At 46.7% G+C, this 15,533-nt stretch overlaps 1 protein-coding gene across 2 annotated transcripts in view; it reads left to right on the plus strand.

Moving 5' to 3' along the window:
• Bach2 (BTB domain and CNC homolog 2) overlaps positions 1-15,533 on the plus strand; it is a 336,584-nt gene that overhangs the window by 69,993 nt on the left and 251,058 nt on the right. For both annotated transcript variants that reach the window (XM_050145478.1, XM_050145479.1), the window contains exon 2: positions 11,822-11,928. In XM_050145478.1, coding sequence (XP_050001435.1) covers positions 11,920-11,928 — 9 coding nt within the window. In that variant the 5' untranslated portion in view covers positions 11,822-11,919. The remainder of the gene's footprint in view (positions 1-11,821; positions 11,929-15,533) is intronic.

Consider the following 15,533-nt stretch of genomic DNA (forward strand, 5'->3'; position numbering starts at 1 on the left):
GCCTCTGAATTCAGCTGTTTTTGGAGAACCTTTTTGTTTAAGCCTCCCTCTATTCCCCTTCTCTCTCTTTCTCTCTTCCTCCCTCTAACACACACACACACACACACACACACATACATGCACCACACACACACACACACACACACACCACACCACACACGAGGAGGGAGGTTGGGAGGGGGGCTAAAGTTGAAATCCAGGCTGTGTCACCCACTCTGGTGGCCTAGACAGCCTCTTCACCTGGAAGCCACATCCCTGCACTCAGAGGTCGCACATTTGAAGTTTCTGTTTGGGAAGCTTGGGGCAACAGCAGGTCTGTGTTATCTGAGGAGCTGCTGAGCCCATTCATCTGCTTTTCACAGCCCGCTTCCTTTTATTTTTAGCCAGATCCGTCAGGCCTGACAGGCGGGTAATTTGAGCCAGAGGAAGGGCAGTGCTCCAGATCCTTTCCACAAAGCATTTCTTCTCCTCCCTCCTGGGAGGGCTCCAGACTTGGCCTGCTTCAGGCAGATGGATTTGTTGAGTCATGTGAGATCATTTACACAAAAACACAGTGAGGGAGTGGAAGAGAGAGAGAGAGAGAGAGAGAGAGAGAGAGAGAGAGAGAGAGAGAGAGAGAGAGAGAGGCCAAAGCAGAAAGGAAGAGCCAGGGCGCTTGCTGCCTAGTGCAGGAATTTTGCAGCAGGCAGCTAGACTGAGGACCGCCTTAGAGGCAATTGTACATAAGAGTCTGTCTAGTTTACAGCCTGGGTGGAGCCCGGCTGGAAGCGCCCCTCTTCTCAGCAGAGGAATATGGGGAGACTTTTATTTTTGTAAAAGCAGCACCCAGTAACAAAGACTGCCCTGTGACAGTGTTGGTTCCAGTAGCTGTAAGCAAACAATGGGCTGGTGTAAAGAAAATGAGTTTGCTCTGTGATGTAATAGAAGTTTGCTCTGTCCTGACGCCAGAATGACTGAGGACGCAGAGGAGGGAGAAGAGGAAAGTTGGAACAGGACTTTTGGTTAATGGTTTCCAGAGCTCATTGAGCAGGACTGGAGTGAAGGGAGGAAAGTGGATATTGTGGAGAGTGGCTGTGAGGTATACTATAATTACAGTAGGTAAAACACAGTCATTGCTTGGTTCCAGTGCTCGAGAGGATGGGAACAACAAGTTTGAAATGCCAAGGAAGGTTTCCTTTCCCCTGCCTTGGCGTTTGTTTTCCTTTAGTATTTGGGAAGTCAGAAAAGCTGGAACCTTAATTGTGGGAGGCTGTATCAACTTCATGAAACAGTTTTGCTTACTATTTGCACCACAAGCCTTTAGAACAGTCCATTGAAATTGTCCCTGCTCATTCATAAAGTCTGCTTTTGTTGTTCGTTTTTTTTCTTTCTGTTTGTTGTTTTGGTTTTCGAGACAGGGTTTCCCTGTAGCTTTGGCACCTGTCCTGGAACTTGCTCTTTAGACCAGGCTGGCCTTGAACTCACAGAGATCCACCTGTCTCTGCCTCCCGAGTGTTGGGATTAAAGATGTGTGCCACCACTGCTCGGCTGGTGTCTTTTCTTTTTTTCCAATAAAGTCTGAATTCGCTTTTATACAATGGTGCAGGAATTTTCCTTGTTTTAAAGAGTAAAAGATTTAAGAGAGAAACTACCAAGGTGTCTAAAGGCACAATTCTTCTGTCATATAAATAATGATGGCAAATGTGCTGTGTAGAGAATAGGAACTGCATGCAAGCTGGAATGGAGAATTAGAAATGAGGAGCCTTTCACAAATACTTAGCGTGAGTAATTTCATCGGGAGCATCCCTGCCATTTTGTGTTTATTTTGAACTCCACTATGTAGCTTTTATTTTTTTTTTCCTTTTTAACCACCCTAGAATGTAGGTCAGCGTCACCATGGTTCCTCATATTTTGCTAGCATTTGAAAAGCTGGAACATTTTGCCAGTGTTTTGAGACAGAACTATGTTTCGGTTGCCTGTGTGGTGTTAGAAGTTCTGGAACCAGCTCGTGCATTCCTGCTGTTGCTAGTCACCAGTGAACTTGAGTGTTGGGCATCCAGATACACACTTCGCCCGGGGAATAAACACAGCCCTCCAAGGGTCGCCGATAAGCTGCTCTAATGTTCGCGCCCCTCCACTTCCCTTCAGGCTGTTCCCATCGGCTCTGCCGAGTTTTGGATTATTTTGCTTGAAGAAAGAACAAGGACAATTTTTGTGGCCGTTGTGCATTTTGGGAATCCCAGATGACATAACAGCAACGTTGTCGTTTCTTGGAAGTGGCTTCGTTTTAACTCTAGTTTCCATCTTTGTGTCTTCCCTCTATATCAGAGCATCTGTTTCAGCACGATTGAGAGTTTGGACCAGGTAATTATTATGGAGTCTGTCCTATGTGGGAGAGTAGGACTCTTAGCAGCGTTGCCAGCTTCTGCCTTCCGTATGTCAGTGGCACCTCCCCCTATAGAGACAACCAAAAATGTCTCCACACATTCATAAAGATCCCCAGTGGGGCAAAGTCAACCCTGCCACCCTGGCTGGGAAATACCGCTCTTTCTTCTTACTTTAGTTAGCTTCACAGTTTACTACTTGCTTCATGAGGTAGGCTTTTAGTACTTCTGAGATAGGCTGTAAAGTGATTTCTCTCTCTCTCTCTCTCTCTCTCTCTCTCTCTCTCTCTCTCTCTCTCTCTGTGGTGTACTCTGCTGGAGACTGAAGCCAGGTCTCATGCTGTATTAGCAACTTTTCTCTTGCTATAGTAAGATACCATGACCAAGGCAACTTATAGAAGAAACAGTTTGTTTTGGCTGTGTTTCCAGGGGCTTCAAGTCCATAATGGCAGGGGTATGGCAGCAGGAGCGGGCAGCCAGACCTTGTATCTTGAACCACAAGCATGAAGCAGAGAGAGAAGACTGGAAGCGATGGAGGCTTTTTCATTTCAAATCCAGTCCCCAGTGATGGACTTCCTCCAACAAGGCTGCACTCCCTAAACCTCTCCAGTGTTACAGACAGGGGAATGCCCAAGATGGTGGGCGTCATTTCTTATTCCAACCACAGCGCATGTTGGATCTATGTTTACCACTGAGCTTGTAACTTATAGGTAAACACATTTCTCTTGTCATTTAAAATGGAAATATCAGATGATGTAAAGTTTTCTAAGTAGCAAACAGAACTTTAGAGAGAACACATGTGCACACGTGTGTGCGCGCGCACACTCGTGTGCACACCCACACCCCCCCCACACGCACCCCCACACACACTGGGCCTGGAATTTGTTCTTGCAGAACGGCCCTTTCCCCCCCCTTTCTTGTCCTCTGGCCTTAGCAGGTGGAATCCTTCAAGACTGCCTCGGGACTTTGCCAGAGCTACGCCAGAGGAAATGGCCCTGCCGCGGACCCTTGGGATGTTGGACATCAGCAGCATGGGGATGTCTCAGCGCAGCAGCCCGCGGAGCTGGGCCTCTGGCTCGCCAGCCACTTCAGAAAGAGAGAAAGGCCCCAGATAGGCGACTTCTCGGGAGGTGCTTTTCCTTCCCATGCTGGTGGCTGTGGGCTCCTTAGGAAGGGGTGTGCAGCAGCTTTCCCCAGCAGAGGCAGGCATACATTTCCTGTTTGTTTTGTGAGCACTGGTGTCGACGGCTATAATGAGATCAGAGGGGCCCCTGGGGACGTGGCCTGGCTGTGTCCCTGGCAGTCCCTGGAGCTGCTGCTGGAGAATGCAGAAGCCCTGCAGTTCCTGCTGGTGACATAGTGGTGTGGCTGTGCCCTTGCTCTCTTTCTTGCCCCTCTGTCCCTTATCCTACTAACATTAGCATTCAGTCATCCAATTGTAAATCTTGGCAAAGTAAATGCGAGGCAACTTCCTTTCCACAGAGCAGGGTGGGCACAAAGATGGCCTTCTTCCTGACAACAGTTGCCTGGACGGCTAATATTAAGGATGGTTGTCAGGCCTTGGCTGTTCCTAAGCTCTTTCTCACCTGACATCGCCATTAGGCGGAAGAGTTAAAGAGTAAGTCACAATATAGCTGAGACTACAAACAATATATTACTGGGTCTAGCCCGAACGGCATGACCCATGGATACATATAGGACATAAACTATGGTGGAATTGAGTTTTAGGGACCCCCCCAAATTACTTTTTGATAGCCCCTCCTCCGCCTAAAACCTTAGGTATGTTCAATAAAACAAGACTTCCAAGTATATGAGCTCAAATCAGAAAGGTGACATTTCCAGGTGCAGGAAGACCCCATTGCTGTCAGCTGAGGTGGTGTAGGAACTGTCAGCTCTCAATGCTCAGGGCTGGATGTTCAGACTCAGCAAAGGAACACCTGTTGGTTGGGAACAGCTGAAATGTCCCCTGAGTTTGTCACATGTTGGGATGGGGCTCCAGGGTACCAGGTTTGAACAGATCTGAGGCTTCATTGCCAGCACAGTAGGTGAGAGGCTATTTTGATTTTGAAAGTTTAGCTCACGGCAGCGCTTGTGCTGTGGTCAGAGCAAGTTTTATCTCTGTGTTCACAACCGAGCACATGGTAGCCTCTCAGAGAGAACGAGCCATTCTAAGGTGAAGCCGGTAATGAAAAGTACAGAATCTGAGCCCCAGGAAAGCTGAGGCAAACTAACGAATAATCTCCAAGGCTGCCTTCCGTTCGAGCCTGTCGTGCCAAGCAAGGAGAGCTCTCTTCCAGGAATCAACCAAAGCTTTTTCCCAGAGAAGCAAGACAGTAGACTTCTGGGCTGCCAAAGTGGGCTGATTTAAGCTGTGCACACCACTTCCTGTGAAGGTGCTTGCCTCTCGGTACAACTTCTTGTCCAGGTCTGCTTGAGAGAAAACAGGTCCTATAATTGGGACCATTGGTTGAAGGGTCAGCTGGCCCCTTCTGTCTAATGATTCTCCTAGGTATTGTTCCCTCTTCCATGGGTCATTTGGAAGTAACTACTCACGAGGCTGTTATTTTAGATTCCCACTAAATCATAGAACATAGACTTGCCTGAATTATTCAAATCCTCAAAAGAGAGGGGAGTTCTAGGATTCTGTCAGCATGTGCTGTGTGACTTTTCCTGGGGATACAGAGCACTCCAGGTACAACGCTGACAACTACCCGAGGCTAGCTTTGGGGTTACTAACATGAATTTAGCTGAGAAGTTAATGTGGTGGTTTGAATGAGAATGGCCCTTATAGGCTCATATATTTGAATAATTTGTCCCTACTTGGTTGAACTTTGGGAAAGGTTAGGAGGTGCGGCCTTGTTGGAGGAGGTGTGTCACTGGGGGCAAGCGTTGGTCTTTCAAAAGCCACACTATTCCAAACCCTTAGCTCTCTCCTTCTGCCCGGGGCCTGTGGGTCAGGATGTAAGCTCTCAGCTACTGCTCCAGTGCTGTCCCCGCTGCCTGCTACTATGGCCCCCACTTTGATGGTCACAGGCTCTAACCCTCTGACATTGTAAGCCCCAAATTAACTCTTACTTCTTTAGTCATGGTGTCTCTTCACAGCAGTGGAAGAGGAACGAAGACAGGTTAGTTACAGAAGCATGCGTGACTCACGGGCAGCTGCAGCACCAGAAAATGCACCCCAGCATGGATGATGACTAAGGACAGCTGCATCCCTGGGGCTCCCTGCGTGACTTACAAGGCAGCTCAGCTTGTCCAAAAGTCCCATCTCCTCAGAAGTTCTTAGTGCTTATGTAACCTTCAAGAAGACCCTTCTGACTTTTGTGAGTTTTAGAAACTGCCCTCGACTTAGTTGTGTTTTTCTCCCGAGCCTGATAAATTTCATTTCTCTCCCTAGTTCCCAGGAATGGGAGTGGTGCACTTTGGAGGAAATTTCCAGATAACACATGTGGTACGCAGTTGCTAAGCCTTCATTCTAGACGGGTGAAGCTCAGACATCTCCGTCTGAAATTGTCAGACGCATGGAGAGTTTCTTAGTGCGCATGACAGCCACCAGGGCTGCACCTTTCCGTGCTGCGTACCATTGACAACCATGAATCAAAGCTCCTAACCCTAAAGCGTGACTCCTGCGTATCAGCAGGGTGATGGGATGGCCTCTGTTGGTCCTCTTCTGCGGCGTAAGAAGAGTGGGGTTCCCACTGGTGTCCCGGCAGTGCTCTCCAGCTAGAGCGATGCCAGTCTTTGGTGAAGACGCGCCAATATTTTGTTCTTACCTTTCATGCAGTCTTGAAGTATATTCTGGCCAACTGAGGGCTACAAACAGGCATTAACATCAAAACATTAGAAGATGATGGAATAAAAGAAAATGGGCTCAGCTGATGCCAAATAAAAGGAGAATTGGCTTAAATTTCATGTCACTATTTAGTGCCTACTGTATAAGGTAGTGTTAGCAAGTGTTGGCAATGTGAGGGTTGCACAAACCAGACACGTTATTTTCTCTTGAACTATTACAGTCCGATGGGAAGATGCAAAGCAATTGTCTGTAGTTTCCTGCAGAATAAAGTTGTGCTGGATAGGAGCAGGAGAGCGGAAGAGAGAAGCTCTGTTTATTGAGTGCTGCGTGTCAGCTGCTACTTCCTCATGCTATGCCATTTGGTCCTTAGCGCCGTCATGAGTGATAAGAGAACTTACCCCACTCTTGGGGCAGGGTGAGTGGGGGCAAGACAAGATTTAACCACACACGCCACTCACATGCCGAAAGATAGTTAAAGGTCAGGTCAACCATATTGCCCACAGCTCGAATTCCTTTACTGCTCTGATCAAACCCTCTGACCAAGCACAACATAAGGGATTATTCAGCTTAAAAATTACATGTCACGATCCATCATTGAAGGGCACTGCTGTTCCACACAGTGTTACCTCCAACCAAGGGACTCACTTCCCAGCCAAACAAATACAGCAGGAACCACGGAGGGTGTTCCTTGCTAGCTGACTCACGGGCCGGCTTATACTCAGCTAGATTTCTTATACAACCCAAGGTTTCCTGCCGAGGGATGATGTCGCAAACTGGGATAGGCTGTGGTAATGGCTACAGAAAGTTGCTCTCGTCTCTGCGGCTTTGGATGAGTGCAGGGATCAAGGCCGGTGGCAAGCGTTGTTCGGTCTCAGTCAGAACTGTGGTGTTGTGTGCTTGTTGCCTCACTGTGGGCTCGGTGAGGACACTGAAAATCCAGAGCCACATCCAGAAGGACCTGAGAGTAGTCCTCAGGCAGCTCACCCTTGTTTCGCTGACTCTTCCGGAACAGTGGGAACGCTCAAAAGAGGCGTGATGGGGAAGGGTACCCAGCCTTCTTGGGTACTTAATTCTAGCACCGTGTTCACCGTGTTCCTAAGAGTGGAAGGGAGGTATTAGAAGTTCTGAAATAAACTGGATTTACATTTATTTGGTTTTGGGTGTGGATTCTAGTTCAAAGCTGTCAGGACTTGACTGGAGAAACATGTGAAGTGCTCCAATCCTAAAACCAGAAGGAAGGAAACCAGGTGTTTCTCTCACCTGCTCTGCTGGTTGCTCAGGCTCCTGAGTCCTGAATTTTGGGACATTCCCCCTCCCCCCTCCAGAGTCTCCTGTCAATTGCTCTCTGAAGTCCTCTCATCTCCTCAGCCACCCTCACCTAGAAACTCCTGGTCTGTGTTATGTCTAGTTCTTTGTTGACCCTGCTGAATGTAGTGGCCAAGAGGATCCGTGCTTGTCTCAGGGCACATGGCATCTGAAAGCCAGTTAGTGGCACCTTTGACACCGTGAACAGCGAAATGCTTGCTTGGTTTAGCCTCTAGGCCTTTGGAGTGCCTGAGCTACCCAGCTTCAAGACAGATTACCAAAGGCTTCTAGAATAAACGGCTGGGAAGGGAGAGAAGCTTCGGAGGGGAGAGAAAAAGCCCACGTCAGCATATTCCACTCTCAGCCGTCAGTATCGACGGCATTTTCAAGGGCCAAGACCTGGCACACAAAGAAGCAGCCCTTGACACTCTTAAGCCTCCCGTAGCGCGAGGAGTATGGGATCAAGCTGGCTTACTCTTTTCTTATCATACCTCAGAGTATCTTAGCAGTGATCCTGGTGAAGCAGATGTCTTACCGTAGGTGGAGGTTGTTGGTAAGTAGTGGTGAAACAGGTAGTCCCAGTCTTCACTTTCCTCCAACTCCCACTTGCTGGTGCCCAAGACGCCCAAACCATGAGCGTATATAACCGTAGAAACGCCACTGGGTGTGGGATTCTCACCAGGAACCCGAATCTCCCAGTCCCCATCATAGAGAGGACTTGGCTGGTGAGGGACCTTTGGCTATATTGCCAATGCTGTTTTATTTGCTTACCTGGCCCTTCCTTTTTACTTATTTGGGAAACTTTCAAACCCACCTACCTATCTACCTTCTTTCTTTCTCCCCGCACTCCTTCCCTCCCTCTCTCCCTGAACCTGGGGCTTCAGCCTTGAGCCTCCTGAGCAGGTACTTCACCACTGAGCTACAGCCCTAAGTCCCCTGCTTCTTCTGATAGTTTGTATGTCCCCAGTCCTGCGTGCTTATTCCTGCCTCTTTGTTCTTGCCTTGCATGATTACAGTTCATTAACCTTCTAGTTGTGTCAGGTTGAACGCAGGCTTTATTAACCACTGGGTTAATTTGGTTAGGAGCCACTGACTAGGAAACACAGCGACACACAGCATTGGTTTTCTCAGGGCACCCTTCAAGTCTATGCTTGATTTTGTTCAATACAAGGGGATCTCAACTTCTTGAAAGGAAAAGAAAATATCTAGAAGTTGAGTGGAGACTCCCTTGATTCCTGGGCCGCTTCCGACTTTATGGTTTGTGCTTAAGAGGACAGGTTGTGTTCTTAAGCTGCAGGCTTTTCCATGCTGCTTCATAGCCAAACTGACTGCGGGACACCCAGGTTCTCCATGTTTCAGCAGAGGTGGGAAGGGTTGGTAGAACAAGGCCAGGCTTTCTGGTTGTGGTCCACAAGTGAAATGACCCAGGTCCTAAAGTGTCGTCTACTCTCTGAGGTATTTTCTGTTAATGGTGGTCGTTATATATGGTGTATATATGTACATGTGTGCATGTATTTCATAAGCAGAGAGGATGTTGGGTTTCCTTTGGTCATTGTACATGTTTTAATTACATAGTATCTCAAAAGGAAGTCACCTCTAGCCCAGAATCTCCAGCTTATTATAGCATGACCAAAAGTAATTTTTACATCCTTGTATCTGGTTAGGAAAACTACCTCTTAGGTTGACATCAGAACAGGCAGCATTAGTCGAGAAGCACATTGTATACCTTTAACTACCAAACAGCTGTTTGTTATTCCCGATAAGTGTTAAAGGGGATCTACAACCCTGGGGCTAGGGAGGCAGCTCAGTGGTAAAAGTGCTGATATACATGCATGGGCATCTCAGTGGGCATCCCAGAACCCGTGTTAAAAGCTGGGCATGGCAGTGCTTGGCAGTGCATACCTTTAATCCCAGCAGTGGGCAGCAGAGATAGGAGGACCTTGGGGCATTGCTGGTCAGCCATTCTAGCCCACAGGTGAGCGAAAGATTCAGTAAAATACCCTGTCTCAAAGAATAAAGCATAGAACACTTGAAAAAAAACCCAGAGCCACACACATGTGCATGCATGGGCAGGGGCACCCACATGCACACACGCTCTTAACTCCGCCCACTCAACACACACACAAACATTTGTTTAAAAAAAAAGATTTAAGCCCTAGTACTAAAATGCTTTTCCTTAAAAATAAAAACCTCCAAGACACTGTGTAACAATTATCAAAATTGTTGTCAATCTTGTGTTAACAGGGTGTATCAACCCTGACTCTGTGAGTGAGAGCAAAGGACTCTCTGTGTCACTTATAGCTCCCTCAGAGAAGTTTTGGCTGTAGACTGGAGCACGAGCAGATGACCTAGGAACACCTGAGGTGGGGACAGGTAGGGACAGGTAGTCAGTTTACTGAGAACTACGAGATTCTAAGGGATTGAAGATGTGGCACGTGAAAGCTGGGCTATTTAGGTAGCTGGTCAAGCATCTTTGTCTGTCAGTTAAGACCATGTTCCCTTTTCCTGGGTGCCAGTGTGAACAATAAATTGACATTTTGTGACATTAGACATCTCTGTAAGGCATGGGGGCAAGCTTTCCAGTTATGTGATAGGTTGGTTTTGAAACGTATCAATACATGGAATAAGTAAGAAACAGCATATATAGTTTCTACCTTAAAGGTCAGAAATCCATTCGCCAGTGCCTCTGCTAATTCAGTTATTTTTCATAATTCTTCATTCACCTTTTAGTCAATCAGATACTGAATTTTTATGCCTTTGAAGCCACTGTTGCCCAGACATTGTGTGCCTATGGAGCTGTCTGTGTAGACTCACCCTGCAGAGATGGGATGCTGGGGTCCTCCCTTGTGTGCTGTTGTGAAGCTGTGTTTCTGCTAAGGCTGGCATGCCATTTTCTTTGGAATATCTGTCTTCCATGATTGACAATGTCATTACCTTCTCTCCTGGTTTATTAAAAATAAAAAGCAGGTACAACATTATGTTCACTGAATAGTAGTGCATGTGGATTAAGAATTTATCGTTTGAAGACAATTACAAAATAATTTTCATAGTCATAGAAAGTGTCAACGTGGGGATTGCAGTATGCACTTTGTATCCTGGCCTCGGCAAATGTGTATTCTTCAGTGGACAGAGACAGAGAACCAAGAACAGAAGGAGCTGTGGTGGGCCATTGAGAGTCTGAGGATTTCTTCTTTCCCGTAGATATCGTTGTAGTTTTAAATACGATTTTTACTGTGAAAACCCTGTAGTTCTAGTTAAGTCTCTGATTCCATTTTTCATCGGAAGATTCAGATATTTAAATACTTGCTAGGTGCAGCCTCTGAGGAAAATGATGCCTTGTCAGGTGGATGTAAGGAACTGAGACATGCACGTTTGTCGTCTTCTTGCTCCTGCGAGCATCTTTCAAGGGAAAAAGCCACACACGCCTGCTTAAGTCATCAGAAACATTTTTACTCCTGTTTTTGTTTAACATTTGACAGAACAAAAGCCCTGGAACTGTGCCTACCGCAGACTCATTCCTAAATGTAAAGTTAATTAAAAGTAATTTCAAAACTCTGTAAAGAACCAATAACACAATTCAAAACATATCCTCTGTCTGTCTTTGGAGGGGGGGGATGGGGTACTGAATTAATTTGTTCGTTTGACTGATGGCACACTGAGTTCTTAAAACCCTTGGTGGAGTGTTACCTGCCAAGGAGGGTCTGCATCTCAGTCCTGAAGATGATGTGGCCGGACTCTGACCCACCAGTTCTTCGATTCCTTGTGGTCGGTAGGGAAAGGCACTAGGGTCTGGTACACGCCATTTCTGTCACTCATCAGTTTCCTGCCTTTATTAAAGATATTCAAGTACCAGCTAGAAATCCCTAAGTCATCGGCCTTGCTCACCAGTGCTTCTGGTCCGAGTTCTTAGTGCTCAAAAATTAGTTATTCCAGAGAATACCCTTGTCCCTGTGCCTCTATAGCATCGTATATAGCCCTTTCTGAACCATGGGCACGCCCCAAGACTACAAACATGACTGCTTAGACCTGCACTCTCCCATGTGGAGCCACTAAATCCCTTTGCTATTTTAATTTAAATTGCATACAATTTTAAAAACAGCCCTTGGTTTCACCAGCTATTTCTTGGCTTGGACTTTCACCTCCTTGAGAGCGCCAAGGAGCTAGAGTGTGAGCAGCACGCTTGTGAGCTGTCCTCAGTGCTTTCCCTGATGCCCTGAGAGCCCAGGGCTCAAGAAGTCCATGTGGCTGTCCTGCTGGATAGCACGAGTGACTGTAGTCACGGCAGAAAGTCCTGCTGGGCACAGAGCTTTGCAGAGTTTTCCTGGGCCTAATGGGTTTCTTGCTTGTGTTTACAATGCAGCTGTCTGCTTCAGGAAGTGAGGGTTCTGGAACAAGAAGGACCTTCAGGAGCTGCTTCACACTGTGACATGTCTGATCCCTTGTGCCCGTCACTGCAGCATGAACAAGGTAAGGGATGCTTCGGATGTACTTTGTAAATTTTCCTATATTGTGATTTTCTTGGGCACACATGTCTCTGTGGCTCAAGGCGGTTTGCTTTTCCTGCCGTTATAGTTGGTCATGTAATGTCCACAAGCCATCTTTCAGGCAGGGTGCAGGAGCTGGTAGACACTTCATGATTCTATAGAGTATCTCTTGCATTTCCCAGAGGTGTTTGATAGCTGAAATGCTGACTGTTTGTGTGACTGTGTTGACATGACTAATAGAGCCAGATTTCCTGAGATGACTATCAGCTCTGCCAGACCTCAGGCAAGTGACCCAACTTCTTGAAGCCTCTCCTTTTCCCATGTGTAATATGCTAATCATAGTGGGTGAAATATACTAATTTATGTGCCCCTTGCCATGTATAGTGCCTGTCTGTATTACAGGCCTCATGGAAACATTTGGCACAGTTTTGATGTTGGGACACTGTTAGCCCATATACCTAGCTGCAAGAGAGTCTAGCAAGTACATGCAGCATTTCCATTTGCTCTCTGATGTGCTGAGTAGCCATTGATTCCCAGAAGGGCCCATTAGGGATAAGCAATGAGTAGGGTTTGGATTGAGCTGCTAGCAGGTGGCAGACTATTTCAGGTTTGAGTAGTCTAATAAGGGATGTGCCAGAAGCTCTAGAGGCATAGAAGAAACAGCCAGATCTGTGACTAACTTAGCTTTCTATTGCTGCAATAAAACACTGACTAAAAGCATCCTTAGGAAGGAAAATTTTTTATTTGGCTTATAGGTTACAGTCCATCATTGGGGAGTTAAGGCGGGAATAGAACCAGAGACCGTAGAGGAATGCTGTTTACTGGCTTGCTCCCATTGCTTGCTCTTTTATCCAACCCAGAACCACTTGCACAAGTACTACCCACGGTGGACTGGCCCCTCCCACATCAGCCATTAATCAAGAAAATGGTCTATAGACTGTCCCATAGGCAATCTTATGGAGGCCATTTCTCAACTGAGGATCTTTATCCCAGATTACTCTAGTTTATATCAAGTAAGTTGACAAAACAAAACCAGGGTCATGACCTAGGAGAGACAGTACAGAGGAGGTGAGATTCTGAGTTGGAATCTGGATGGTAAAATGATAGTTTTCTGGGCAGATGGTGTAGAACTAGGCACTGCAGGTGAAGGGAAAACCTGGTTTGGGCACAAAGGCCTTTGAGAAGGTCTGGTGTGCTCAGGAACAGCAGATGTTTGAATGGCTGGAGCAGAGTTTTCTCTCCGTGACACTTGGCGCTGTGACAAGGGAACTCAAGAGTGAGTCACTGTCTTCTGCATTTTAGGATTCTTGGTGGTATCCCCTTTCTCCCATTCTAGTCATGACAAAAATTGTCCCCTGGTATTTATTTCCCCATGCCGCTTGACAAAAATCAGCTCTGACTGAAACCCACATGAGCGGTGGCCAGAGACCATGTATGAGCTCAGTGACTGAGGCAAGGCCAGCATTTGAGGAGAACTTTTTCTATAAAAATAGGCATAATGTAGGGGTTGTGGTGGAGTTGTACAACACTTGGGGTACTTTGGTCTTGACCGCAGAGAGGGCATTTAACCTGCTGAGTTCCCGGTCTGAAGCTACCCTCAAGTGATTTTTCATAGGCCAGTCTTCCTTCATAAGGGTGGGAAGAGCTAAGGCCCCTTCAATGTTTGCATCGTAATAGGATGTTGTGGCTGCTACCATATCTGAAGAGGCCAGAAAAACCAGAGCAAAACAGCAATAATAGAACCAAACAGTTATGTTGAAGAATTTTACATTTGGCTGAAATGAACTACTATCCACCTTTTCCTGTGCCCCCCCCCCCAAAAAAAAGCCTTCTGTTGGATGTCCCATTGTTCCCTGACAGGTCCCTATCCAAGCTTAAGGACTCACCTTTTAACAGGCTAACAAGTCAGCTTGGGGGAATTTTGAAGGACAGACTGTCATGGCTGGAGACAGAAGTCAATCCCCACAAGCCCCAGCTTCTGTTATTTCGAGGCTGGTATACTGGAAAGTCAAGGCAGTGCTTGGGAAACTTTTGATCCACACGCTCAGCTTGTGCCATCAGCCAGCTCCCAGTGGCCTTCAGGGCATCTCCACAGCGCTGATGTCATGGTCTTGCTCTTAGTACACACTCAGGAAGCAGACTCTTGGGAACCAGTAGGTGTGTCTGTGCTTGGGAAGTTGTGTTTTGCCTGCATGGCCCACTGAATGCCTTACTTTATATCCTTTTAATTGGAAGTAGTGAGTAAGCTGGGATGTGTCACCTCCCTTGGTCAGCATTTTTCTCCCTCTTTTTATGGCTTTCTTGGCAACAGACAGAGAATAGGTCTTGCTCTGGGGGAGGAAACAGCTCTTCTCAATACAATAAAACCAGAGAGTCATCTCATCAGGGAGGTATGTAACAGGCCACTGGAAGTGTGGTCATGGGTGTGGCTGGTGTTCTAAGTGGATTTGTTCCTAGAAAGCTGGGAGACATTTCAACTGTGCCTCTCCATTAGACACATTCTCTAATTCTGTCCTTCCTTCCTGAATACCAGCTAGGAGGATTTCTGTTAGGGAGCGGTCAAGACAAAAGGTAGCCACAGTGTTCTAGAGTTCTTACTCCTATAAAACACCAAGGTGATACTGCTGAGAGATTTTCTTTGTGTTCTTTCAGGGCTAAACCCTCTAGAGGACAGGAGTGGCTCCCATGGCACAAAGAGGTTGCTAACTTATTGTAGTAATTCGATCATGTGACTGACCTAGGGTCTAGTGAGCTGCATATACCAGGCAGGGATTTTATTTCTCAAATTTTCCCTTTCTTACCTGAGGCTGGGTATGAGGGGTTAGCTGTGGCCCTGCTTGTGCCTCTGCAGTACCGTGGGCAGAGAGGGGAACGAGATATTCCTAAACTCACTGTGAATAGACCGCCATTTCCTGAGGCTAGTTGCAGGGTTTACACCCTCTGGATGTGCGTTCTAGAAAGTTCACCTCAGACTGACTCACCTTCCTCATGTTGTAAAACAGGCTTAGTGGTTGTACAATGAGAGCCTTATGCATTAAACAAATCATGAGGTGCATTTTCTGGGACACCATCCCACACCCCACCCCTACCCCTTAGACTGGAAGACCATCTTTCCAACTTTCTCAGGCATTTTTTGCAAAATTGACGTTTCAGTCTTCATGGCGATTGACAAATTTCACAGTGGGGACTTAGCTTTTGAATTGTGCAAAAAAGCCTTTATCCTTTCTGGTTTCTGGAATCATTCTTACTGATATTTATACCACATCTCACGTCATACGCTTCTGTTAGTCACAAGCACGAATGTTTGGGGTTTATCTATATTTTGTGTGTGCTGCTGTGCTGTAAAGAAAGAAGTGTAGTTTGCAACAAAACAAAAACAAGAAACACCAGACAAAACACAGGGAAGTCGGGGTCCTCAGAGGAAAGCAGTGCAGAGGGATGCCTCTCGCTGTACATGGCCTTGGCAGTCACAAGCCACACCCACACCCGTGACAGGGTCTGCTCCCAGAAGCCCCTCCTGTGGCGGTCTCAGGGTGATGGCCCCTCACTTTCTTTTTTTTTTTTTAATATAATTTTTTATTGAAAAAA

The sequence above is a fragment of the Alexandromys fortis genome, unplaced genomic scaffold, assembly GCF_014885135.2.
Source record: "Alexandromys fortis isolate MF-2015 unplaced genomic scaffold, M_Fortis_MF-2015_v1.1 scaffold_2_26212498_36691700, whole genome shotgun sequence".
Taxonomy (NCBI): domain Eukaryota; kingdom Metazoa; phylum Chordata; class Mammalia; order Rodentia; family Cricetidae; genus Alexandromys; species Alexandromys fortis.